General features: G+C 37.0%; 1 protein-coding gene across 15 annotated transcripts in view; it reads right to left on the reverse strand.

Moving 5' to 3' along the window:
- EEA1 (early endosome antigen 1) overlaps positions 1-27,894 on the reverse strand; it is a 334,518-nt gene that overhangs the window by 168,236 nt on the left and 138,388 nt on the right. For 13 of the 15 annotated variants that reach the window (XM_085570232.1, XM_085570231.1, XM_085570230.1 and 10 more), the window contains 15 exons: positions 27,070-27,270; positions 26,746-26,859; positions 25,377-25,532; positions 23,493-23,632; positions 22,616-22,946; positions 21,091-21,192; positions 19,819-20,013; positions 18,416-18,598; positions 13,130-13,315; positions 12,565-12,696; positions 10,660-10,845; positions 10,115-10,353; positions 8,543-8,663; positions 8,097-8,195; positions 238-7,041 (listed from right to left, as the gene is read on the reverse strand). In XM_085570232.1, coding sequence (XP_085426358.1) covers positions 6,919-7,041; positions 8,097-8,195; positions 8,543-8,663; positions 10,115-10,353; positions 10,660-10,845; positions 12,565-12,696; positions 13,130-13,315; positions 18,416-18,598; positions 19,819-20,013; positions 21,091-21,192; positions 22,616-22,946; positions 23,493-23,632; positions 25,377-25,532; positions 26,746-26,859; positions 27,070-27,270 — 2,508 coding nt within the window. In that variant the 3' untranslated portion in view covers positions 238-6,918. Of the gene's footprint in view, positions 1-237; positions 7,042-8,096; positions 8,196-8,542; positions 8,664-10,114; positions 10,354-10,659; positions 10,846-12,564; positions 12,697-13,129; positions 13,316-18,415; positions 18,599-19,818; positions 20,014-21,090; positions 21,193-22,615; positions 22,947-23,492; positions 23,633-25,376; positions 25,533-26,745; positions 26,860-27,069; positions 27,271-27,894 lie in introns of those variants that run through there. The other 2 variants (XM_085570228.1, XR_014952308.1) reach the window with 2 other exon arrangements.

The raw sequence follows: 27,894 nt of genomic DNA on the forward strand, positions 1-27,894 counted from the left end.
CTGAATTTAACCTGTTAAAAAAAGATATTTGAAAAACAGTCATTATTACTGTGAGCTCAGGACTGTGAGAGCCTTTGTTGCATCTCCCTATAACTCTAAGAAACTGGAACATTTAGCTTGCTCTTACATGTGTGTAAGAACAGTTCACCTACATTTGTAAAACTATATATCCACCATTTCAAAGTAGCTTTTCTGTCTGAAACAGGGCAAGGTAGTTTTGAATTATATAACTTGGTCTATTAGAAAGGTCTAATTTTTTTATTATTATTAATAGTCATTCCTTTAACATTATTAGAAAACAAAAATGACATTTCAGCAACAATTCATCATAGTTTATACAGAACCCGTTGATGCATGGTGTCACCTTCCCATTCAAATCCACAGCCACCTTCCAAATTACAGAGTTTAAGAATTACAATGCACACTGGACTAAATTCTTTCACAATGTAAGGCACAACTACATGATCACAAGTAGTAAACACAAACACTGAAAGTAGAACTTAAGAGAATAAAACTTCAGTTAAAAAGAAATAAAACCAAAACAGACTCATGCAAAAAAATCTATCTACACCTACCAAGATGGTATGATCCAGTTTAGAAATACAGTACTCTGTAAGCAAAACTGCAACATAAGTCTTTTATAATACATTATTTCTAAATACCAAGTAAAAACTTATATTTTTTTCCATTTATATTTTATACAATTATACAGAAATTAAGCTGTATGAACAATATTCACAACTGCAATAATAAACTGATCATTAAAAGTCAGAAAATAGGCAAATGAGACCATGTAATTTGTGGCACGCATCCATTACAGAACACTCATTCATCAACTTCACATCTCGAGTACTGAAGAAAAAAATCACGACCAAGTGAATGGTACATTTGGTGACTGAGGCTATCTGTAATATCTGTAACCAAACAACAGAGCTCCATACAAAATTTGTTTTACCCAGCAGACCTTAATTATGAAAGCTTGTGGTTATAATTTATTTCCTGTCCAGCAGCTAGAGTTTGCAAGGTTGAAACTACAGAAGTTAGAAGAATTTAAGAGAATTCACAATAATTTGAAACTGTTGGATTATTTCAAATACATATTTTAAAAAACCAACTTAACTCTTTTCCTTTTTGGAGATAAACTTTTGCAATTTTGGCACTCACTATAACTTCTACGTAACATGACAGTGAGAAAACCTTATTAAACTTACCTAATGTTTGAATTTCACATTGAGAGGTAGCTTTAACTAAATCTTATGTAATGGCATCAAATGAGGGGGTGAGGAATGTGACTTTTTTTTTTGTGACTTTTTTTCTTTTCTTACAAAAGTGACTATTTCTATACAAGCAGCATTTTGGACATATTACTATAAAAAGTTCTGGTATTTGCTAACCCAGCAAGACATTCTTTCAAACATCCCTTTTGTGCCAGGAATCAAGCTCCAGCATGATACAATGGAGGACTTTGCCACACAGCCAAGAGCAGTAGCCTGGACCTGCCAGCACTGACCTGTTGACATATAACAATAAACATCCTTTCCCAGCCCTCTTTACCCAAAGAAAAAAAAAAAAAAGTATGACATACAGACAAATTTGGTTTTAGTGTTTTTTCAGTCACAGGGGAAAGGAAAATTGGAAAATGTGCCTTCCAGGCTCCTGCTTTCATAAAACATTGATCTAAAGGGGTAGCAGGGCTTCATCAATCTTTAAATGCACAGACACCTCTCTATCCACTGCATAGTGAATCGTAGTATGTGGAGAGCTACATACAACAGGCAGTTTATTACATTACCTAGTACCTACACTCTTCATTATTGGGAACTTAAGGGGTATCTAATATTCTCTCTAAACATGCAAACTTTTTTATTCAGTGTCCATTTAAAAAGAAACAGAAAAAAATGCCACAAAAACCAAATTTCCACAGCAGGACTTACATGCAATTATAGCTGGTTTTGAAAAGTACATCAAATAGTCCTTTTGGAGAGGCAACGTTTGAACAATAGCTTTAAACTCATTCTAAAATGGATGCTGAGATCAAGACTTCAAAACCAAAGAAATGGACAACTGGCAAAATCCTTGCAAGTACCTAAAATTCTTTTTTTTCCCCTCATTTTATAATCTTAAAATTAAGTTCTACAAAGACACGTATGTGACTAACAAGGTTTTTGTTATATGTGCTCTCAGATGATGATTGGGTTTTTGGTAGAAGGAACTGTGAGTGCAGCTGTCCTTCAGGCCAAATTTATACCGTGAAAAATCCAGCTGATTATAAATCCAGCTAATTATAAACCTCTGACTACAGCTAACACATGCAATGCACATGATGCCATTCCACTTACTATAGATTCTCTTAGACAGCAAAAAGTGCACAGTGCAAGTGACAGTGTTGTTTCCTAGTTCTCTGAGAAGGTAAGAGCAGGAGAGGTGGTACCTGGAAGAGTAATTTATCACTTTCTACATGCTCAAACCATTATATCATTCTTCTTGGCACAGTTTAGATTCTATTTGAACTTCAGCTCCAGCATTTTTCTGTCCATCACTGAGTACTGGCCATCATTTTTTTTTAAGTTTTGCAACAAGCATTTGTTTCCACTCCATGGTTGACACTTAACAATCCAGAAAAGCAGTTGAGTTTTCCAGGTTCCTTTATGAATGTCACTTCTCTTACATCTAGCATGAGAAGCTCAATTGTTCTGGCTCATGTAATACAAACACAGAGAGGTTACTTCACGCTTCTGCTCCCAAATCCCTTCTTGCTTCCCTAATAAGAAAGCTTTTCCAGTGAGGATTCACAAACAACCCTAATGGAACCAAAGCCAACAAAAGTTCTCATTGTTCTTGTGTACCTTGTGCTCCACAATCCATGGCAACTTGGTTACTTGAAACCTTCCAAAAACAGAGGCAAAAACCCACATTTCACCCTACAGTCTTAGACTTTTGTGCCAGAGAGTGAAGCCAGCTGAAAAATGAGATCCCTCTAAACCTCTTGCCTCTGTTGGAAGCTGCAGCAGAAAATTCCTTTTGTCTCTTCATCTCCAGACAGCAGCTTTTCCTACTGTGACTCATTACTTTTATCCTCTTCATTCAACCTTTGCAGAAGGGGGAAGATTACATTAGGGAGTACATGGGGAGAAGAAATAAATAACAGTGAAGCAGAGCCAACTAAGATCAAAAGCCTGCCACTGACCTCTGCAACGCTACCTGTCTCCAGTATGATGTACTGCTGACACGAGGCCAGAGTGGAACAGCAGGATTTGGCATTTGTGTGGCAAGAATGCAAGGGACTGTGGGTCTTTGACTGGGAAGAGAGGTGTTGTCTCCAGGATGTTAAAAGAACCTCTCCCCATCCTTAGTAAGACCATCCTTTACACATTTACAAAAGGTTCTGTAGCTTATCTCTGCCCATGGAGCAGCTGGTCTCTCACAGTCTGCTCTTGTAGCAATTCTGAATGTGGATGGAGTATCCAGCAGATGGGACAGTTTCAAGAAGAAAGCCCACATTTCACTGTCCCATTACTAGCCATAGTACTGACTAGTAACCAAAAGCTGCTTGAGGATCCCACAAACCTACTGGTTTGAGTGCTGGTTTTGCCATCATGTTCATCTCTTCCTCTATAATGGCCACTCCTCACTGATTAGAGCAATCTGCCTATTGCTAGAAGCTGTAAAAACATGTAACTATGCATTCTCCAGTTCATAGACTCAGTCTCTTCTGCCATTCTATTAGTTTTCCCCTCTGTTCCTATGTCTGCAGTCTGAAAAATCAGTGAATTAAATTGTTTTGCCTGGAATCCTTTATTTTACTGTGGTAAAAGTCACCAGGCTTTTTACTTGGTTTTCCAGTTACTTAGATTTTAAGGCTTTGGAACAAAAAGCCCACATTCATACTGAAACATGCCCATCAAAACAGTCAGACTCTGCAAGCATATTTGTAAATACACAGCTTTTCACCTTCCAGTTTCCCTTATTATGGGATATTTTCTTGAGCTTGAACAGAGCTTCCAACCTGGTAGTGAAGCCAAGTATTATAGTCAATCTACCATCAATTTGTCAACAAATACAGACCAGCACTAAGAGTTAAAAGTACAAAAGAAGGAGCATAAGACTCAGCAATGGAGTCATAAATTCACTTTTCACAGTGAAAGGCTGTAGAAATCATGATCTACTGCTGCAGAATCAAAGCTCAAATTTGAAAGTTTCTACCGCACTGTTCCTCCAGATTTTAACAATCCTTCTTTCTATAAATGTGCATTCAAAAAGCATTTCCATCCCCTCAGAAAGCTGCTTATATAAACTGGGCAGCAAAAAGCAACTTTCAAAAATCAAGCTGGTTTTGCCCCTGAAGCTGAAGCGCTCCACACCAAGGTGTGATCTGCAGACAGCCAGCTGCACTGCTTCAGCAGCCTACTGAGAAAAGTGACTCCCATTGTCTTTACAAAATGGCATCCCAAAAGGCTGAATTAAGAGAGCTTCCAGAGCTTCCTTCCAGAGCTTCTATCACTGCAGAAGTCTCTCCTGAGCTTTCACATGTTCCCAATCAAAAGCAAAACACCTAAACACAACTGAATCTTCTAACCACTTTCCCAGCTCCCCTGAAAGATCTCCATCTTCCTCTACCTCATGTGTTTTGATCTTAGGCAGCTGTGTGAAGTTTCTCCCCTCCTGCTCAAAATCCCCCCAGTTCTATGTGGTTGTCCTTCACCCCAAGAACAGCACAAGGCTCTTGTTTTACACAAAAGGGCAGATTGCATCCAGGCTGGAGCACAACTCTCACATCTCTACTTTTCCCACATTTCTAAAGTCAGACAAAGAAAGACTCTAAAGCAATTTTTTGGTTTCTCTCAGTAAACAAATAACTAAAAAAAAAAATTACCAGAGGCAGAGATTCTGTTCATATTTTCTATTCAAAAGATTCTTATGCCAAACAGTTACACTGATGAGGAGAAACAGGGAGTCCAAAGGCTCTGTTTATATGGAATTGTTGCAGCAGTTGTTTTTTTTATGCAAGCAACTCTCAAGCTCAAACCAAAAGAGCAGATCAGTGTTTTGTATGAACCACAGTTGTAACCCAAACCCTTTTACTGTGACAAGAACAAGTTACATCATCCAGTAAGCTTTTGGGAAATAAGAACTAAATTTTAAGAAAACTTCTTGACAGTGCAAATGTAGATCTTGCTGGGTAAGTTAAAAGGGAATATGAAACATATAGATTACTACTTCTGGAGGAGAAGGATGAAGTATCTTCACTTGACAGTTAATCAAGGCATTTTTTATAAAGAAGACACTTCTTCGTTCATATATAGAGCTGTTACTAGATAAAAGCTAACTAATCTTCCTAATGATGACTAAGCTACTATCATTGTGACAGAATTTGATTCCTTGCCTCAGAAAAGAAGTAGAGGAATTCAGGACACAACCTTTTTCTCTGAACAGCTGGCAAAACTTTGTAAGATACTGAAGCATTTGAGGGGTGGAAAATTTATTAGGGTATTTAAGACAAAAAAAATCCTAAATATTGGAAGGCATAGAAGAAATAATCTTAAGGGTTTTGAAATACCAGATACAAAGGGAAAAAAAGTTAGAGACAGGTAAGGAAAAATGAAGAGATACAAACAAAATCACAACAAAAAATAAGTATGGAGCCTACATGAACTGTACAAGAAACTTCTGTTCCCAGTACAGAAAGTATGAATAAAAATTTAGTCATATATATGGGCCTCTTAGAGCTGTTTGGCTTATAACAAATCCAGTTTTCCATTCTAAGCAGACTAAATGACATAACTCTTCAGAGCCTTTGGTAATGGGGGTCAGATGGTGTAATGGAATAGTGAGGTTTGTTAGGTGTTATAGGAGTTCGGCTTCTTCTACCAAAAGCTGAGGGAATGGGCAGAAGAAAAGGCCAGAAAACTACAGCTGTCTCAAAAAATACTTTTTCTTAGTTGGATACCTGTCTTGGAAGGTCTGGATGTCCCTTAGAACAGCAGTGATCTCTCATTGCTTACGGGGTACGGGCAGGGGCACAGATGTGTTATAGGCTTCTACCAGCATTGTTTTTAAAACCCACATGATGTAATGGTTTCTTGAATATTGAAATGTGTCAATCAAATTTGTAAAAGTGAAATCAATTACTATGGGATGAAATATTGTAATGTATAATATAATATTGCTACAATGCCAGATACACTTTGTCTCATAATTTGTTCACACATATTCTCTCAGAAAGACAGATGCACTCACACACCAACTATGCAATCTAGGATGTGTAAAGATGTTCTAGCACCCAAGTGCTGTATTAGATAAGGACTTGGGTACTGATACTACAAGTGGGCACATAAAACTGAGCTGAAGTTGAGTCCAGCCATTACCCTCATTGTGGAGTTCGAACTTTAGACAGAAAAATACAAGAACCAGAGAGATAGGAAAAAATCCAAAATAACAGGGAGTTATAAAGACCATCAGATATGCTATCAAATGCAACAATTAGTTATGTTTTTACAGCAACATTTGATACATAAAATCCTCACAGGTTTTTGCACCTTCCTTTTTCTTTGAAGGAAACAAGAATAAACTTCAATATCACATAAATGCTGTTTCTCTTGAACAAAAAAATAAAAGATAAAAAAATACATTGTTACTCCTCTGTTTAAACTTTATTTACAAATAACTGGATATTTCTAATCTAGACATAAAAGCTCTTCCCATGATTAATGTCAGTAAGCTATGAATGATCTGAGCCCATGTCTCACAAAAAAATACAATAGTTTTGCTTGGTATCAATAAACAATTTAAAATAGACTAGATTTTGCCAAGTGTTACAATCATTGTCCAAACTGAATAGTAGTCTGAGTGCTGAATGAAGTGCATCAACAGAAATAGTAAATTTTAGTGTAACATTTCTTTGTCACTCACAATAGCCAGTTATCCTTGCAAGTCATTAAAGCAAGTATCACAGACTCGGACAGGCTTCTTGGAAGAAGGAGTTAAGGCATTCTTTGCTGAGCACTCAGCACAGAAGATATTTCCACACTGTCTACAGTGATGCTGTAAAAGAGAAGAAACATACATGCTGAACATCAGTGACAGAGCAGTGATCACTAATAGAGATCACTATCATGTCAACTCTCAGCCAAATCAACTCTCATGTTTCAAAAATTAGTCTTAATTTTTAATTGGCAGTTACATATCACAGAGAAGGTAATTTGAGTAAATCCTTTCTAAAGGGTATATATGAGTAAAACATTCAGAAGTGCTTCACTGAGTCAAGAGAATATACCACTTTCAGAAAATAGATGGGTACATTCATCCTCCTCTTGAATTTGTTCTCTTGAGGTTGTTCTGGCCACATGAAATACATTCTTCTTGTATATAAATTGAGAAGTATCCTTGAATCAAAGGATCCAGCAGCCTCTGTTCAAAGAATACTAAAGAACATCACCAAAATAGTGAAGGCCAGGGGGAGTCACCTAAGACTGTATCAGGAAGCTCTGATACAAAATGAACCTCACAAATATCCCTCATCTACTTCATTGCCAAGTCACTTGCTGGAGGGGTGCTCATCTCTAGATTAATGGCAGACCCTGCCAACTGATGCTAACATCTTAGCTGACCACAGCAGTTTTTCAAGCAAGGTCTGACTCCAGACCTAAAACACATCTAATTGTTTCTTCTGTTCCATATTTACAAATGTATAGCCACAAAGCACCAGATCATGGTGATGCCTCATATTTTCACATATACCTAATTTCAACCAAGTTACATTTCCTTTATACCCATAAATCTAGTTCAGATCAGTTATAAATATAGTTTCTGTAAATATGCATACAACAGTGTGATTTTGCCTACTTGCTTTGGGGTTGAAGCATTTTAACACTGTTTATAAATCAATGCTGTTAAAATGGAAAAAGAATCATGAATAAAGCAAGCTCCACAGCCAGTATTTTTTATATCTTGAGGCACTTTAAACAATAACTGTATTCCGAGATGTCTTGAGAATCACAGTACTATTCAGGCCATTTTCTGAAGCCTCTATCCAACCCAAGAGTTTAAAAACAATAAAAATAGAAAATCGCCATAGGCACAAAGTAGAACACACCTACCCTTCTTACTGTCACCGAAAAGCCTTTTCCACAGGCCATACAATTCTGTACCTCATTGTCTTCTGCCCACTTCCTGTTGAGAGCTTGTGTGTGTTTGATCTATACAGAAGATGTAAAAAAATCATCAGGCTTTTTAAAAAATGCATGTCTATTCCCTCTACTATCCTCTATTTCCACAGCATACACTACCTATTGCAAAATAAAAGCACCAATTCTATCATGATACTCAAGGCTTATGGCTGTTCAGAGAGGAAATCTTCCAAGTGTCAAAACTATAAGCAGATTTAATAACACACAGACAGAAGTATGACCCTCACACACCACAAACATAACACCTTAATTCGCTCTAGAAAGGCAACCTACCACCAAACTGACACAAATTTGAAATTCTCCTATGGTCCAAAACAGAGAATCAACAGGTTTTATAGCTTCAAATCAAATTATACCTGCAATGACTGGTTTTCTCGGCCAAGTTCCTGCATTGCAGCAGTTGTATTGTCCAGCTTTTTCTTCATTTCTACAAGCTTGGCCTGAAGCTTTTCAATTTCTCCCTCACTTTTTATACACCTGAGGCAAAATAATAAACAGTCAACTCAAAGCATTTAAGACAATGTACACTGCGTGTCCTTTCGGCCAGCTATCAGTCTGAGAACTTACCCCCATAAAATCCAGCCAAAAAAAATCTTGCTATGAAAAGTTATTGGATGCCTTAACTAGGAAAACATTCTGTTGTAACAATCAGTTAAAGACTATACTGGCATTGCTCCTAAGTATCTGCAGCTTATCAATACCCCGTGTTACACCCCAAACCAGGGGCAGTGCTGAATGCAGTCCCTCAACAGCAAGCCCTGATAAATATCCCTGTGCAACAGGACACTCTTGAAACCAGCTGCTGCAGATCAGGTCAGGCAACAGAACAGAAAAGAAACCTTTTTCTTCTATCAAGGCTGCCTTCCATCAGCTGAAACTCAGTTAGCTGCTCAAAGCCAAATTTCAAAGAGTATTTTTCTGCCAAGCTGTAAACAGCTACTGGATGAGTTCAACACAGTACAGCAAGGGATTGCCAAATAAAGAGGATCTCACTTCAACTGATCCCATCCTTTTCCAAGGTCTACTGGGTCAAAAGTCAAATCACCAAGCTTGACAGCACCAACAACAGCTTTCCCCTCTGCCTTCACCAAACATGTCAGGAAATAAGGACAAAGAAAGCTTCCTGTCTCACAGGTATTTCTTCTACCCTGGAAATCACTGCATTCAAGTAGCTCCTGCTGCCTTGAAATGCCTCCTGCTGCCTGAAAGGAAAGCACTCTGCTTACCTTAGACTTAAATATATTGTATAGACAACAGCAGGACAGGAGAAAATAAGACTGCAGGTTTCCAGGAGGAAGAAAATGCCTCCTTTGTGAACTTTAGTCTATCTAATCCAATTACACATTCAGTCTCCTAACACAGAGTAGTGGGCACACCTGGGAGCTCCTATGCAAATTCTGTGTTACTTAAGGGTCTCTTCCAGGCTTCTGGATTACTAGATCATGTATTCAAACTGAATCAAGGCACGGGAGCCTAAGTGATGGAGGATAGTTAGCTCAGGTAAGAGAAGTTCTCTCTGCCAGGCCTCACAAGGTTGACACAAGAGATGAGAAGCCACAGCCTATACACCTGAAATATCAGGGGAACCACATTGGTTTAGAAGGGTCTTACAGATGGACAAAAATCTTTGAGAGCAAGCACATAGCTGTGGCTTTGGTGATAAGTAAAGATCCTGATAAGTCTGCCTTGTTTTCTACATAACGATCACAAAGAGCACAGTTGGTTCCCAAAAGCTCTTGCTGTGCTTTGGCAGGGATGACAGACGGTTGCACTCTGGAAAAACTGCACCCACAGCCCAGGCACTAAGAACAAATACAGATTTAAATAAAGCATGAATACAGAATCCCAAATCAACTCAAACAAGTTTTCACCCTCAGTTCATTTTATTTCTCAAACTATACTTCCTCATCATCATGATCACAGCTTACCTCTCCAGCAATGCTCTTCTCTCATCCTGATTATTCTGGACTGTTGCTTCCAAGACAGCATTGTCCCCACGTAAATCATCTGTCTGTTTCTCCAGCTCGCTCACTCGTCTTTGACTGCTTTGCCACTCTTTCTTCATGGTAGCCAGGTTTTCATTCAGGGCTGTGACCTGCATGGTGAGCTTGGTCTCTTTTTCCTCATGTTTCCGTTTCTCCTCTTCTTTGTCTTTTTTCTCTGTGTGCTATAAAAACAATGGAAAAATGAAAAACAAGCTTCCAAGCATTCTTTCCCTATTCCCTATATTTAATTGAGCCAAAGAATCTTACTGTACTAGAATCATTACTGTTAATAAACATACTCTACTAGACAAGGCTGTCACCTCACTGAATTTTCCTATACCATTAAATGCCTCATAGATTTTTGATCTTGTAATTTAAAAGCTCATGTAAAGTGAAACTAAAGTCAACCCATTGCTTCCTTTCTGTCCCTGGAAAAATCCAAAGGTATGTTCACAAAACAGCAGTCTCATTCTCTCTAGCATACTAACCAGTTTGGCTTCAATTTCAGCACATTCTTTCTTCAGCTCCTCTTCTCTCTTTTTCAGCTGATCTTTCACAGCTTGATGTTTTTGTTTCTCCTGTTCCAGAGTTGAATTCGCATTATCTATTTTGCCCTGCAGTTCTAATTTCTGTTGAATCAATAGCTGATTTCCATCCTTGAGATTTGTCAACTCCTGTAAGGACACAGAGTTCAAAGTTAAAGTAGCAACACTGAAAGTGTAAATGGAATTTAAACTCAAAAATACTGTAGTTCTTTCCTAGGAGATGACAGCAATAATTTTTAGTTTTATCACTAGAATAAAGGATGATTTTATAGAGCAAAGTATCAGTGATTTTCATGATCAAACATTTTAAATTTATATTATGATCACCATTCAATTTTTAAAATTATTTTAATGTATGTTTCTACTAAAGTAGAAAGGAAGATCTGTTGAATTGTTTTCTACCACTCCTTGAAAAGATGCATCCAATGTCATTTTCTAGGTACTGCTCTAAAATTTATTTCACATTGTCCTCTCTTTGCAATAATGAGGTTAAAACTGAATGCTGATGGAAGAAAATTAGTTTCTATTAGTCTTCAGTGTATAAAAAAATACTCTCTGTTTTAAGCAAGTGGGATGGGATGATATACATAATGGCTTTACTTGTTCTTCTGTAACTGAACTCAAGTAGAATAGTTCATTTAATTTCTAGAAATCATCTTTCTTAAAATTACACAGAGAAGCATATAACAGATTAATAGGGGTGGACCATTTTCCATAAATCAAAATTCACAATACAAGTCAAACCAAGGACAGTGAAAAGGACATATCCTCAGAATAAGAGGATGCCCTACAGATACATATACATCCATTCCTTGCTAGGAGATGGGAAACAGAATTTAAGTCTTTAGGAGACTTTCAGTCTGATTGCATGTAGGAAAATGAAGACATTACTATTAAGCTGATATTGATGTGCACATCTTTAACATCTTAGAATAGAGATTTTAGGAACAGCAAGAATTAGAATATCTTTCCCCAAGCACAGAGTGCTTAAGAGAAACAAAGCACAGACTTATACCTAAAAATTACAGACCATTTTCTAAACAATAGAGAACAAAAGAACATTTGAAATTTTTAAGTTATCATGTTATTTTCTTTTTATTAGTGTATAGGGAATTGTACCTGTATTTATACTTGTGCAAAAATTTAAACTAAGTATACTTAACAGATGCAAATATAACTGTTAATAATACATTACACAAACTGCAGCCTTTTAGGAATGTTAGTTTTTAGAGAGACTCAAAAACAGAATATGTAGAGTGTGGCAAGAAACACTCTTAGTTTCACTGAAGACTAAAAATTATTTCATTAAAGCTTCCCAACTTTCACCCTTTAGAGAGCTCAACTGATTGTTATGATTTTGGAAGAGTTTGTCTTTTATGAAGCTCCTGACATTTGCCTTTTATGAGGCTTCCCCAACTGTGACTTTTTAAGACATTTTAAGAAACAACAGTAAGAGAGTTTCAACTCTACCATGCATCCTTGAGAAGTCCCAGATGTGCCATTGTAACTCTTTTGGACAACTTTTCATTTCAGAATAGTCAAGGAGGAGTACGCAGAGTGAATTTACAGTGAAACTGAAGAAAAACCAGGACATACAACCCACCCTGAAGCTAAGACAAGTTATGCAGCCCACCTGGCTCACTAGGCCCTGGTGCTCATGGATCATCACCAACCAAGACATCATTACTGAGGGAGCTCAATAAAATCTGGGCTTTGGTTCCCTTACCTGTACCAATATTTACAGTGATCATCTTTGCATAGCCATTTCAGATAACATCTACTGAGTAGGCACATATTTCTCATCAGATAACCAAACACATGAAGAAGACTTGGTTTGTCTCAACATACCTTCTCAAATTCTTGCTTGCAGACTCTAAGCTCTTCAACCAGCTTGGCACTTTCATTTTCAAGTCTAGTCCTTATTTCCTGGAGCTCGGCCGTTTTACATTTTTCATTAGCCAAATCTTTTTCTTTCAAAATCTTGAAGAGAAATAGAAGCGCTGGAAAAGTTACCTCCTCCAAATTCACAAAATAAAAAACTCAACTAATCAAGCTAACAAAACATCCAGGGCCCAAAAACTACTTGATGACTTTGTAATTATGGGGGAACAACCACCATATATCTATCCACAATTCGTAATGCAATTAGCAGCAGTTTTAAAACTAATAATGTTTTCCCACCTGTCTAGACACAAACCTGTCTAGAAAAAATAAAGGATATTCTGAACCAAATTCTGTACAACTGTCTCTTTTTAAGTCTTTTCACCAGAGGTTCAGTAAAACTGTTATTGTTGTGCATTACAACAGTATTATGCTCTCAAATTAGGGACGTAATAGAAAATAATAAAGGGTGCCTGTATGGGGTGGATGTGAAATCTCCTGTGTGGAGATTTCAAAAGGCAGAGGCACTTACCCTGTCATTCTGAAGATCCTGCAGCATTTTGGTCTTCTCACCCAGCTGCTGCTCTTTCTTTGATGCATCCTGCTCCAGTGCAGACTTAGCCTTCTTCAGCTCCTGAATCTGCTGATTATTGCTAGCAATTCGATTCCTGCTGGAAACTAATTCTTCTTGAGCTAAAGCAAGTTTTTCTTCTGTGGACTAATTACAAAGAGAGTTCTAAGTTATCCATCAGTATAAAAGTTTCAGATACTAAACAGCCACTTAAACATTTTCCAAGTAGAAAAGCTGCTACGTAGTGTACAACATTTAGCTTCAAATGTTGACAAGAGCATAATTACAGAAACTTCTCGTTTACAAAGTTACCCTAAGTAAAAAAAAAACTATGCCAGTGTAATTCCCAGGAACAAAAACTTACTGTACATATTCCAGCCTGCATCCTTACACAGACAAAAGGTGGTAACATGCAGAAGGGCAAAGAACAAAAGGTAACTGACAAAAAAGAGAATACAATTGAATTTGCTCACATAAATTGATTTTATTATCTAGGCAAATCAACTGCTCTATAACTCTAGACACCTGTTATTTAAGAAGCAGCAAAGCTATACTTTGAAGATTTCAAAAATCATTAAATACTATTTTTCACCAATGACAATAAAGTCAGTGCTAGGACAATTGTAAAATTTTTAAAATTCTGAAGTGAAATATATAGATAAAAATGCTAATATCAGGACAAAAAGTTTCACAATTTCTGCTGCATAAGCATTGTAAACAGTAAGTTTAAACTTTCATTCAAAATCCAGAGATGATACTTTATTTGCTTCTAATTCTCACCACTAGCTAGAAAAAGAGCTTTGATTTATGACTCTGAAACAGGTCACAAAATCCCAAGAAACAATACAAAACTTGCACCCAAAGCCAAGCTCATTCTGTTTACCCACAACAAAGTCTAACTTTGGGGGGGGTCTTTTTGAGTTACTATTCTAAAGGTTTTTTAAACCTTCTACTTTAGATCAAGACTAGTTCCACTTGAAACCAGCAAGAAAAAAAACTAACTAAACAACCTCATCCTCCACTTCTCCAAAATATTGTTATTTTATGTAAACTTTTGATCCTACAATACAGAAGGTGAGCTGAGATTTATTATTACTAATAAGTTTATTGCCTTCAGTGCAGCAGTAAGGATTTAAATTCTTTCAAGACAAACTCAATTATTTTTGAAGTTTTGCTTAAATATTAATCAAATGTCTCATTAAAGGTTAGTGGTTTTAAGAGGAACTATAAGCAGAATTTTCACTTCATTCAATTATGCATATGCTTTAGTCACTTCCATGTTGACTTAAAAGCTAATTCATTTTGGATGCCTCATGACCCTCCTTTGTAATATCTAAAGTATTTTGCTTGTAGAGTCAGATTTAATTTGAAACATCAGTGATGGAAGACTGCTGATTCAACAGTATTTTCAAGAATCCCCATGACTCTTAAAAAGCTCACACCAGCTTTAAAATTAGTTTTCAGACAAATTACTTTACTTGCTTTCTGAGATTTTAGAGTTTACTACTTAATACTTTGAAAGGTGTTGACTCAGAATTTTTTGTAAAAAAATATGAGATGCTTTTGCAGTTTCAAGGTTTCAGTAGGGTAGGTATTTCAAAAAGCAAAATTATCTCACTCTGTTCCACTGTGTGCAGTAGAATACCATCTTTTCCTAACATTGAGGAAGTATAGGAAGTCTAGCATCATCATTTAACATCTTCACAGGAAAACCCAACAGTTTTAGAAAGAAACACACTAAAGCCACAACTTTCATTCAATTTTGTTTCCTGTAGAAGAAATGTGGTTACATCAAATCTGCTTAACACAATACGATGAAATTTGATGAAGTGGACAGTGACACCTACACACAGTGGGTACTTTTCTCTCAACCCACGCCTCAAAGTGTCTGCACTGCACAGATCATCTCATTGTGTCTATACTGAGGCTGAGACAAGGAACAGGTACAGAACAAAAGAGGTAAAACAGTACTATTTGTGTAAATAAAGAGAAATACTAGGATAATAGATACAGAGTTTAAATAAATAAAAGTATTTTAAAATTAAAGTTTGATTCACTACAGCTTGGGCTGTGCCAGTGCAAATCATAGCTCCAGCACCACAACTGGTCCTAGCAGGGTGGTAAGATCTAGATTCATTCCACCTACAAGAAGTTCACAAACAAGCATTTGAGTCTGTGCGCTCCCTGATCCCAGTCCATAAGGATCAACATTAAATAATTCACAGATGCTAACCTCTCTCTTCACTCCCTAAGAAAAAGGGTTAGACTGACTGTGTGCAACTCAGGCTCCTGACTTACACAACTGAGGTCTGGCAAGTATGAATTTTGTTCCAGAACATTCACTGAATATATGCTGAGAACAATGCCAACATTGGAGACAAAGAGACATTCTTTTGAAAAAACAGAAGAAACCAGGACTGACTACAAAAAGCACAAATGCCAAAACACAAGAATATTTGGCAGACCTCAGGAGATCAGATTCACAGAAAGTATTCTTGCACTAAGTCAACAACAAGGCAAAAATAACAGTTTGTAAATTTTTGTTAACTCTTCTATATAAAAAATACCTTTATCACAAAAAAAAAGTGTGAATATACTTGTATATTCTTGTATACTTGTATAAATACCTTTATGTATATACAAAAATCATTTAGTGGTAGTCTTTTTAAATTATATATATATCCTTTTTTTATCAAAAACTACAGTTTTAACAAACACTCAAATCCTACCCTATCTCTTTTTCTAGTCACAAAGGTGAAAGCATGTCTGAACGTTACTGGTAGAGACATTTTTAATCCAAAGTAAATTTGTAGCAAATAGTATCATAAAATTATAGCTCCATTCCCACTTCTGATTTTATTATTTATTTTATTATTTATTTTTCCAATGACAACACTTCTCCAGTCTCCTCTGCAGGACTCAGAGCTTCACGGTTTGCAGCTGGCCACAGCTGCATCGCTCGGTGCTCTGCTGAGCAGCCAGGCGCTGGGGCTCCGCGGAGAGCGGCGTCCGGCGCCGCATCTCTGGCCCGAGCAGCGCGGGATCTCCGGCCGCAAAACTGCCCCGGAGCCTTCAATCCCTTTCCAGGGCTCACTGCCCCAGCCGGAGCCGAGCCATCGGTGCCAGCAGCGAGTTTCCCGAGCGCAGCCGGCAGATGGTGCTCTGTGCCCGGTCCAACCCCGCCGTGCCCTCCCGCCGCAGCCTCTCATCACCCCCGCACTCCGGGGAGCTCGGCCCGCCACCGGCACGGTGCCACACACGTCAGCATGGCTCAGCTTTCCATTTAAATCCAGCAGTGCTACGAGCTCACGGTATGGTCTGGCCATGCCCGTTCTGGACAATGCTGGGCTCCTGACAGTGCTGACTAAACACAGCTCTGCAGAAACCTCATAACTCTGCTAAAAATCCTGCACTGGAAGACACCCAAGGTGACTCTACATACAGACAAGTCCTAAAAACTTCTATCACTGCCTATTAAGAAGATTAAGGCCAATCTAAAGCTCACCCTGGCTATCAGCTTTGGTTCCAAACTTCAGTCAAAACACACAGCCCTGGCTGAGAAGAGCTAGTTTTAGTAAGTAATTTGCCCAAGGCAAAACATCATGCAGATAACTGATTTTGAGTAAGTTGTGAAATTCTACTATAAAGTTCTTCAGTGGCACTTTGATATCCATCTTTCAAGACTAACACTGTCACTCTGAGGCTGTCTGAATGTGCTTTTCTCTTTTGTGGTCTTCTAAGACAAGTTATCACTGCTTCTTTAGTTTCATGTTGTACTGAGGTAGCACGACTGTGATTAAAGTTCAGCTCCCCACCTTCTTCCTCTTCCAGAAAAAAAAAAAAAAGTGGCATCAATCAGACTTCACTAATCATAATTAATTTATGTTTTTTACAAAATTTTTAAATCAGGCAGCCTCCAAATTGGTACACCACTTCACTACTTAAGACTCAAATCTTTTTCAGGCTCTCTAGGCTCCACATAAACTTACATCATAAATCAAGTTACCTGACTGCTCACCTTAAAAATTTTGCTTCCCCATTGCCATCACCTTATTTTAGCTTTTAGCATAGAGCTCTCCCTCTCTCTTGCTACCATACCCATCAGGCCTAAATATATGTGAGACACTTACTGTCCTATTTTATACTTGCCAGAACTAGAGGTCATCAAACTGCTTTAATAACAATACTTATTCACAGGTATTTTGCAACAAGTGATAGTTTAATGAAAACTATACCCAAAAAAAAACCCCAAATTACTGAACACATGCAATGCTTCTACAGGCTACTTCTATTACCGAACAGTGATTTAAATGCTTTGCAGGAAAGAAACATTATGTGCAATACTAACAAACTGAAATAAAGAATATGGTTAAACCACCACTGCTTGCTAATCATGCAGACGTTCTCCACAATTTAATGTGGCAATTCAATCATGGTGCGCTGAACATAAAGCTTCAATAACCTGCAGGGAAACATGGCAGGTAATTTATCACTACGGAGGATTAAGTCTAATAAAACTGCAGTGGCCTATATGTAAAGGAGGTATTTCTCTGTTCCTTAAAATAACCTGAACCTGGCCTTCAGTCTTTGTGGCACAGGATGTCCTGGGACTAACTGAAGCATTGGCTTAGTACTGACATGAAGCAGAAAGCCTGAAAAAAACACCTTTGCTAACTGGCTCAACTCTCAGCAATTCCTCTTTGAAGGCACTGCACACTAATACAAAACAAAGTAACTTCAGTTTAGGAATAGCAAAAACTTCAATGACTAAATTCTGGCATTTGTACTCCAGGTAGGTCAGTAAGCCTACTGTTTCTGTTAGTTTGACATCTTCTAACATCTACCATCAGCCAGGAATATTCTAGTTAAATCACCTGGAAGACAGCAGTTGCTCACATGTAGCAGACCTTGCCCAAATTAGCTATGCTATTTAAATTAGTTGAAAGCTACAGAATATAACAAGAAAAAGCAACATTAAAAAAAATAACTAATTAATAGGAAACCAAATCACCTTTCACTTTGCTGCAGAAATGCAAGGGTATTTCAGGTAAACTGGCAAATCTGTTTGCCTTTAAATTAGTTTCAGAATATCTTTTGTCTCAGGGGAAGGGATTAAGCAGCACTAAATTCTATGTATAGCAGAAGAATTTTTTTTTTACTTATACAGTTCTTGCATTGTTTCTTGGTCTTCAAAATGGATATTAACATCTGCTAAGTCACATATGACATTAAAATGACTGCAAGTACCTTAAGGTCTTGCCTGGTTGCCAACAGCTCAGACTCTTTCCCATAAAGATCCAGCTGTAGCTTCTCCATGTTTTCTTTATGCTTGTCATGGGCCTTCTGTAAGTCTGCTAGCTTGCCTTTCTCTGCTTTAAGATCCTGTGCTGACAAAATAGACTGCTGTTGTAGTTTATTCTCCAGCTCTGCCTGAAACATAAGCATGGAAAGTTTTAGTTAAAGTTACAGACAGAAAAGTTAGCTTAAGCATTTCAATAAAATGTATTTCTCCTGCAAGAAAATAATTTTGTTCTTCTTATGGAATAACAATTCAGTAACTTGATATTTGTGATTTTACAGTAGCATTTTGTAACTAAATTAACAACAAAATTTAATTCACTACAAAAGACAAAGTAAAACACATTTAGACTAGACAATAAAAATTCGAATAATGTTTCCAAGTGTGCTGGTTTTGGCTGAGGTAGAATTTTCTTCATGGTAGTTGGTATGGGGGCTGTGTTTTGGATTTGTGGTGGGAACAGTGTTGTCACAGAGATGTTTTAGCTACTGCTTAGCAGCACTCACACAGAGCCAAGGCCTTTCCTGCTTCTCACACTCCACCAGCAGGAAATCTGGAGGTGCACAAGAGTTTGGAGAGGGCACAGCCAGGACAGCTGATCCCACTGACCAAAGGGATATTCCATACCATAGGACATCAAGCCCAGCTTATGGAGCTGGTAGAAGAAGAAAGGGGAGGGAGTTTGGAGTGATGTTCTTTGTCTTCCCAAGCACTGAGCAGCTCTGTGGTGCTGAGTTGATGACTGGGTAAACCACAACACCAGAACTTAATGTTTCCACAGGCTGTCTGAAGCACAAATATGAACATGCAGCATTGGGCAGCCAAAGCTGGAGCCACATTTAACAGTACATGGCACAAAGCACAACATTCCCTAATGCTGTAAGACATTTGAACTCTTTCCATAATGGTTTATGAGTTTTATTCTGTCACTCAGATAATTTTGGTATAATATGAGAAGACTTGGTTTAAAACTGCCATGGACATTTTAAAACACTGCAGAATTTGACTAAAAATACTCTCATGAAATTCTACTGCTTTATAAGAAAATGGCAGCTCTTGCTTTGCTCCTGAAGCAAAAAAACCACATTCAATCTAGGTTATTTTATCCCTTTATTAAAATTCAATTCCTATGGAATTCATGTTTCAGCACTGGTTCTTTTCATTATTGCTGTTGATGTTGTTTTTATCTCCAACAGCATCTAAAGACCTCACTTCCACATCCTGACCTTATCATTTCCAACAAGACTACAGTAAACAGAGTTTTTCATAAAATTATTGACATAAAAGTTTCAATATTCACCAGAGGAATTTACATTCATTTTCCTTTAAGAGTAAAAAAGGACAGTCTTACCTTTTCTAAAAGGGCAGTTTTTAATTCAGCTTGCAGTGTTTCACTATGCTTTTTCTTCTGCTCAAAAGATTCCTTTAACTCTCTCAGCTTTCCCTGGAGATGTTGCTCACTTTTTTCTTTTTCCTTCAGAAGACCCTGGATTTCCAGTACTTGTGCTCTTGCTGAATCAAGGTCTATAGACAACTGCTTAGAAATCTATATTAAAAAATATTAAGTAACCGTATTAATTTAAATTTAAATCACTTTTTGTACATGCTGTTCACAGAACCAGACCATCCCACAGTACCACTGCTGTTCCATAGCTATGTGGTTGAACACTGGCAAGCAGATTTTAAGAACTACCGTAACATATTAAAATAATCTGTTATTCCAAATTTACTACCCAGAGATCAACAGCAGTCGTTTTTATCCATTCTAAATTAAGATCAGGAAAGTTTCCTCACACCAGCAGTGGTTTGGGCTCTCCTGCTGCCAACTGCAGCATACGCCAAGCTCATCCTTTTGCACTTTCCACTGAGCACCACATCACTTCAGCTGAACAAGTGAGGAGCCAGGGAAAGTAGCAGCAAGTCACAGAGCAATTACCATCACACCTGCACATCCCCAAACCTCTTTCAGACAGTAAGCGTCCATCACAGTCTATCAAACTATGTCCACAACCAAATCTTTTCTGATTCCTTTAAGGAACAGAAGGTTCCTTGAGTAAAGAAATCCATGAAAGCAGATGTGTCCTTCAGGCTGCCAGCTGCACTGCATGGTCTGAATGCTCATCTTTGAAAAAGAAGTACATTTGGTCCTTATGTAGTCACAAGCGACTTACACAAGTTTGAAAATGTAATTCAATCCTTGAAGGATGAAAATGCCCTCTTAACTACACTGAGAACATACTGAATAAGCCTCAGAATAAAATAGATCAAAGGATATGAAATAACAACTTTTATTGCATGGAAAGAAAATAAAAAAAAAAAAAAAAACAAGGACACAGTAATACCATGTAACTGTTTCACTAATGAAAAAACCTGAAGGGCTAAAATCCCCTGCTATGGTATGTGGAGCACAGAAAACTATGACTAAAACTTGTATTTTAAAGCTTCACATTACCCTCTAGGAAAGTTTTAGTATCACCTTATTTCAGTGCCAAAGGTAGTTTATAATTTGAGAATTGAAACATCTTTATCTCTCATCAGTCCCATCAGGTGAGACTGAGTATCAACCCTTTAAATATTTATTATTATTGGTTTTTAGATTTTTGAAACTAAGCAGACAACTTACCCCCTCCTTTTTCTCCAGTGAGTTTTTCAATTCATTCCTCTCTTTAGCTACAGACTCTGTTTGTATCTGAAGCTGGTGTTTTAATTCTTGGCAAGATTTTTCCTAAAAAACATTAGACAAGGAAATATTCCTGTTAGCTTCTAAGAACGTGTATGGGGTATTTTTGCAGGAGTTACAAATCCTTAAAAATACCACTTTCATTTTCAATGAAAACATCTTACCTTCTCAACTGCAGATATTTTTCAGGGCAAATCTAAGCCACACATGAGATGCCTGTACTAATGAACTCAGCCACATGCCAGAGTTTTTCTATTAGGGATAGTCTCCCTGTTTGAAGCTGTGGTTGACACCCCTTCTTCTTGATGAAGTAGTAGGCTCAATTGGTCTCACTCAAGATTTAGAATTACCTCATGTTCTAAAACTCAAAAGCAAGTAAATTTGCAGACCTCCATGCATGTGCAACCATATGTTAAGTCCAAATATGCATTTAAGACAGTGGAGAGCCTCCAAAAGAATACAGAACTAGAAGCAGAATCTTTACTACTACCTTTAAGTCTAAACTGGGGAGAAAATCCTTCAATTTTTAGCAGAAACAAATCTTTAAACAGCAGTAAGTAAAAAAAGCAAACAAAAGAGCTTTTCTTCTAATGATGAATGAGTAAGAGAAAAATGTTCTTTTAAACTAGGAGCAGATTTTTTTTTTTTTTAGATCAGAATAAAAGCAGCTCTGAATGGGTTCTGGAAAATGGTGACATGTAAGATGAGAAGAGTATGAAAAAGATACTCCTTGCCACGTCTGAGGCAAGGGTATCAGAACAATTGTATTCATATAGCGCCCATTCATATCACCAAGGCAGAAGACATAAGAAAAAGGTGTATCTTAACCTGAGTAATCATTTACTTTCTTTACCATAATAGGTTGCTCTGGTGGTCAAGTGCTTCTTATTCTGTCACTTGTAGGACCTTTCTAAAATTCAAATAGTTCTAGTACTCCAATAATATCTTAAGCTAGACATTCCCCAAATCAGATGATGTTACTCTCTCTGCCTGTAGTATGCAGCTTTCCAGCATGTCCAGACAAACACACAGGAAGTACTATATACAAAGACTTCAGAAAGGGAATTAAAATGGCCTCAGAAAAATAACTTCTTCAAACAACATCATTTTAGCAAAGGTTCTAAAATTTTGTGTTGTTATAATACAGTTGATGCATTTTAGAAAAGGGGGACATTTGCCATCAAACTCTTTCAACCACTTGTCATCCCCATTTAGTTTCTTCATTACATTAAAGGCATGCAGCAAGAAGGATCCTGTTATTTGATATGACTGGTGTTTACTACTGTAAATATCTAGGCAAAAATTTAAGGTGGGAAACATGTATGAACTACTAAAAATCACAATTCTGTTTGCCTTATAGTATTAAATATTCATGCATTTTCCTAATATATATGCTGTTTTCAAATAGAAAGTCATTTTATCAGAATGTATATACACCAAACAATGCCTAACTAAAGAATCTACTAACCATTTCTGCCATAGCTGCTTTTCCTTTTTTAATTTCTTTTTCTAATTCCTCCTTTCTTTTTTTGAAGGATTCAGAGCTTTTTGAGAGCTTATCTTTGGTATCTGTAAGATCCTTTAATAGAGTGTCCTTCTCCAACTTCACTTGTTGCAGCTCTGATGTGGCTGCTTGCATTTTACAATCAAGTTCCTTGAGTTGTTTACTTGTATCTTGATTTGATTTCTCAAGGTTTTGTTTGAGACTGGCCTTTTCTGCCTCCTGCTTTGTAATTTGTTGGTTTGCTTGGTCAAGGGCCTCAGATTTCTTCTGCAAATCCAGCTGAGCATTAGACATCCTGTAAATACAAAAGGATAAATAAATACTTTTTTAAAGCTCTTTTTCATAGGTTCTTTTGTATCCTTAAATGTATCTACTTTCACCCATGGCCATTACATCTCTCCAGTTAAGACAAAACAGCAATTTCTGAAAGTAATTTTGAGATGGCTCTTTCTTCCTCAACTATAATGAACAGAAACTACCCCTTTGCTGCTTATGCATGAATTGCAAATTTGTATTTGAAAGAAGTTACAGAGCTGTAGATATTTAAAGATGGACCTCACTACATCAAACTGTTCAGACATTCAGCTGACAACAAGCATAGTGAATAAAATGAAGAAGTGTAGTGAATCACAGCAGTCAGTGACTCCCGTGAGACAACATGGCAGATGGAGTGAAAGACAACAGGTGGGATACAACACAGTCCTTGCAGCAGAGGGGACACACTTATGACTTTATGAAATCACAAAAGAGAAGTAGAAAATTTCAACTCTAGTCCAAACTGCCCCAGTTTTATGTCTGACTTTGAAAAGTACTGTAACACTGTAACACAGGAAATACATACGCTTCTCTTGCTGCTTCAAGTTGTTTACTCAGTTCTGCTGTGTGGAGGTCTAATTCTTTGTTCTGATGTCGCTGTTGCTGTAACTCCTGAAGAGCTTGGTCTTTACTTGCTCTAGCATCAAGAATATCCCCTTCAAGCTTCTGAGAGAGAAAAATAAAAAGATAGAGCCATCAGAACACAACCAACAAAATAAAAATAGCAATAAAATGCCAAGTCATTTAGTCTGTGAGTAGCATTAACTGTAGAAAGCAGTCACAGCTCTCCCATATCACCTGTTTCATTACTTTGCAATTTTTCTTTCACTGTTTAGTTCCTTCTAATAACCTGCTCCTCCAGAACAGAACTATTGTGGTAAAACATTCTAAAAGCATCTAAAAAAAAGATGCCAAGCAGGCATTTTACTGCAAAGTAATAGACAAAAAGCTTTACAGCAGAAGCAAAAACACAAACTACAGTGGTGAGGAAATTCTATGCTTGCCTGGTGGAGGTTTTTCTTCTGTTTTTTCCCAAAGCTTTTTCACTCTCATGGAATATAAAGAACACAGGAGCCTTCAGCAAAAGGGCTGAACATACTGACTGTTTTACAGGCACTTCTGCTTTCACACAGAGGCCACAAAACAAAGTGGCCAAGTTTCTCAAAAAATTTCCTGAGGGCCTTCTGTTTTCTGTTTTTTTTCAATTTTTTTTTTAATGCTACACATTCAATTGGAATAATCTCAAAGAATGGTGATGATGCCAAGATTTTACACAGAATTGCATTCCTGTTGACAGCATCAACAACTCTGCTCAATTTCACACTTCAGCTACCAGGAACCTCATAAAATCATATACAAGCACACTCTGTACTTCTCCCAGGCATTTGTGTCCATTGGCTACTTGTGAAACTTCAGCAAAAGAATGAGAACTAAAAACACAAATCAAAGTAGGCAAGAAAAAAACCCAGTGTCCAAAAGAAGAGATGGAAGAATAATTATGCTGATAATGAAATGTATGGCATCTTTAATTTTTAATAGCTTTGGATTTAAAATTTCATACAGGGAAAACATTCTTCTTTCTCTTCTATAGAGCACAGAAGCTAGGAAAAACACCCAACTCAGTCTTGAGCAGAAAGACTATTAACCTCCCTCACAGACAGACAACACTGCAAAACCAGTTCTGCATGGTTTCCATGATCCCTGAATCATATGCTTTTGTGTGTTATGAATTTTGACTACCAAGAACTTTTTTTAAATAGTGAACAAAGGTCAAAGCCCAAATTTTAAAGCTCTCAAGCATTAGGACTAATCCACATCCTTAACTGAAAATACTAATATATCAAAACACCAAAAAGTTCTACAAACCTTCTGCCAGAAGTATGTGAACTTTAAAATAAAAACTGATTTCAAAAGTGGAATGCAAAACTCCAGATCAAGTTAAGAGATGAAATAGTGGTAAATAAATCTTGCTAAAAGCCTACTGAAAGGCTTCAGAAATTAATTAAACCAGACAGGTGGTGTTAAGCAGGGCTAGCCAATGTAACACATATACCCACACATACATATTACATTTACACATTGCAAAGTGTGTAAGTTCAAATTGAACACTCTGATTTTGGGACCCTCACATAACAATTTCCAGGTAGTAGAAAGGTTGGTAGAAGCACACACAAAGGAAAATTACACATGAGCGGCAGTGTCATAGGCCTATCTTTTTAATGTGATATACTAGCATGGAAAAAGAGAACAGGATTAAATGGTAAATCTGGAAACTATTAGTGAGAAAGAAAACCCACAACAGTGATATTGATATAATCCTTCCCCCCTAATTTGATCACAGCTTTTACCACATGCTGCCTAACAGCAGAGATCAGTTTCCATAGGTCCGGATACTGTGTTCAGTACAAACCTTAAGCTGTGCCTCTAGTTCTTCAGTTTTCTGTTCTAAAGAAAGGCATTTTTCTTTGTACTCTTTAAGATTGGCTTCCAGCTGAGTACAGTATTCCTGCTTGTCATTCAGCTTAGATGTAACCTGATCCAGCTGAGCACTGACCTTATTTAACTCCTGGGTAAAACAAAAAAACAAAGGTTGCTACTTTTTAAATAACTTCAAAAATTATTTATGTCATATATGCTTTAAATGATCCAATGTGTTCAAATTAAAAAGGAAAATAATGTTTATCTTTTATTCTGAGGGGCAGGATAATGAAAGGAGAAACACAAACACATGCACAAATTCCCTCTGTTTCACTGAAAAAAATTATTTTAAAGCTTCAATATTCTCTCAAACCTTACAGGTTCTGGGCTAAATGTTAACAAAGGTGTTTGAAGTCGTAAATGGAAGAGGAACTGTAGGTAATAAATGCACTAGATCCTCAAGTTAGTACAGCAGTAACTAGAAAATGACATTAAAAACACAAGATACAATTTTTTATGTCTTTCTTTGTCATGAAATCAACCATCAAAGAGGAAAGCCAATAATATGGAAATGCTCAGTTCCCCACAGACCAGAGATTATTTCAAAGCATTTTGTTTAACACAAAAAAAAAATTCTGCAAGAGACACAAACACATTCACCTAATAACAATTATGATGACAGCTACATCAGAGTTCAATGTTCTCCAACCAAGCTGATGTATTTACTTATTATTAATGGCTGCAAAAAGTTGTCTCCTGTTTACAGCAACTAATTATATTCCCATGCTACAAAATGGTGCCACATTAACTAACATCTGCTGGATGTTTCCATGAAGACCACAGCAGCACTGATTTTAACTATGCAAGTATTTGACAACAGACAGTAAAATGCTTCACTAGAATTAAAACACATTAAAAAACATGTAATTTTTTCACCAGCCTTTTGAGTTTTTATGTCAGCTGGCACACAGAGAATTATTTCTGAATATCGGCAGCTGATAGGAAATTTATGAATCAGCAGTAAGAGTCACGAGTTTTTGCTTCTACTGAGTGTGTTCTACAGTCTTTTCTTCATAGCATACACACAAGAATTGAATAATACCTCCAGAATACCTAAGGCAAGCTTAATTCTGAAGAATAACCCTACAGCAAGGAGTGGACTCCCAAGTAAATTCCTTGCACTGCGAAATATATCTGCTCTGAAGCAGCAAAAGGAATTGAATGCATACCACATGGTTGAAATACCCTAAATTATCCTTTCCCAATCCTTATTCATATGTGCACTGAGTTTGTAAACAGAATATTCTTAGGCTTTCAAGCAGTTTTTAGGTAACACAGAAAATCTATGCGGTGCTTAATACCTGTTGTTTATCTTGCAGTGCATTCTGGGCAGTGTCAAGATGGTTCTGTAGATCTGCTCTCTGAGCAGCTTTTGATGCTTCTGCTGAAAGTAGCAATTCAGTCTTTGCTTTTACCTGAAAGATAAATTGTACTTCACTAAAACATCTGTTTTACCATAGATCATTCTAATTTTTTGATAGCCATCAGTAAGTTTAATAGTAAAATCAGCAGTGTATGTGTTCATGTGTTAGTGTATGTATTTCCTTGTAGAAAAATGCATCTTTTCCAAAATGGGAAATCACAACCAGAATTCTCCATCACCATAAAATATGGAGATCCATTACCTGCACATCAAGTTGTGACACTTTCTCTTTACTTTCATTTAACTGACTGGTTAGTTCAGTGATGTTTGTTTCTAAGGAAAGCACACGATCTTGAGCAGCTCTTAGGTGTGCCTTTTGTTCCTGCACTTGTTCATGCAAATTCTCTTGTGCTTGTTTATGACTTTCTGATTGATTTTTCAGCTTTTCTGTCAGCTGAGTTACCTGCAGTGGGGAAAAAAAAAGCCAATGTGAGAAGGCTGGAACAGCATGTCCAAAGAAGTAAAAACTTAATTTTACTGTGTCTTATTATGGCTCTGGAGACTCAATGCTATCACATTTCTTTTCCTGAACCATTACAATAAAGCTATATTGTACACAACACCAGAGTTTAAATAGGTTACCAGCTGAAAATAGAAGCAAAAGGGAATTGTCAATTTGGCCTTAATGTAACAGAAACAAAATACTAAGGAGACAACAGATGCCAGCTAAACTGAATTTTGGTGTTGCAAGGAGGAATAAAACCTCTTTTTAAAATGAGTAAAACAAATGTATATATTTATTTACATATAGTTATAACTACATTTATAGTTTTTTACAAGCATACACATATACAAACACATATATAAAGTTATGTGTGTAACTATTTATAAGTACATATTACTAGCATATGTACAAATTAAATATCTAGGAATTCCTTTCCCTACACTGATAGCATGGAAGTCAGAAAAACACAATTTATATGAAATTTACAGTAGGATCTTTAAAGCAAGTTTAAAGAAACTGAATAGTATAGAAAAGATTAGTGTCATATCGGATGAGATAGAGAAAAAAAGGAAACAAGATTCA

The sequence above is a fragment of the Lonchura striata genome, chromosome 1A, assembly GCF_050655825.1.
Source record: "Lonchura striata isolate lonStrDom1 chromosome 1A, ASM5065582v1, whole genome shotgun sequence".
Lineage (NCBI taxonomy): Eukaryota > Metazoa > Chordata > Aves > Passeriformes > Estrildidae > Lonchura > Lonchura striata.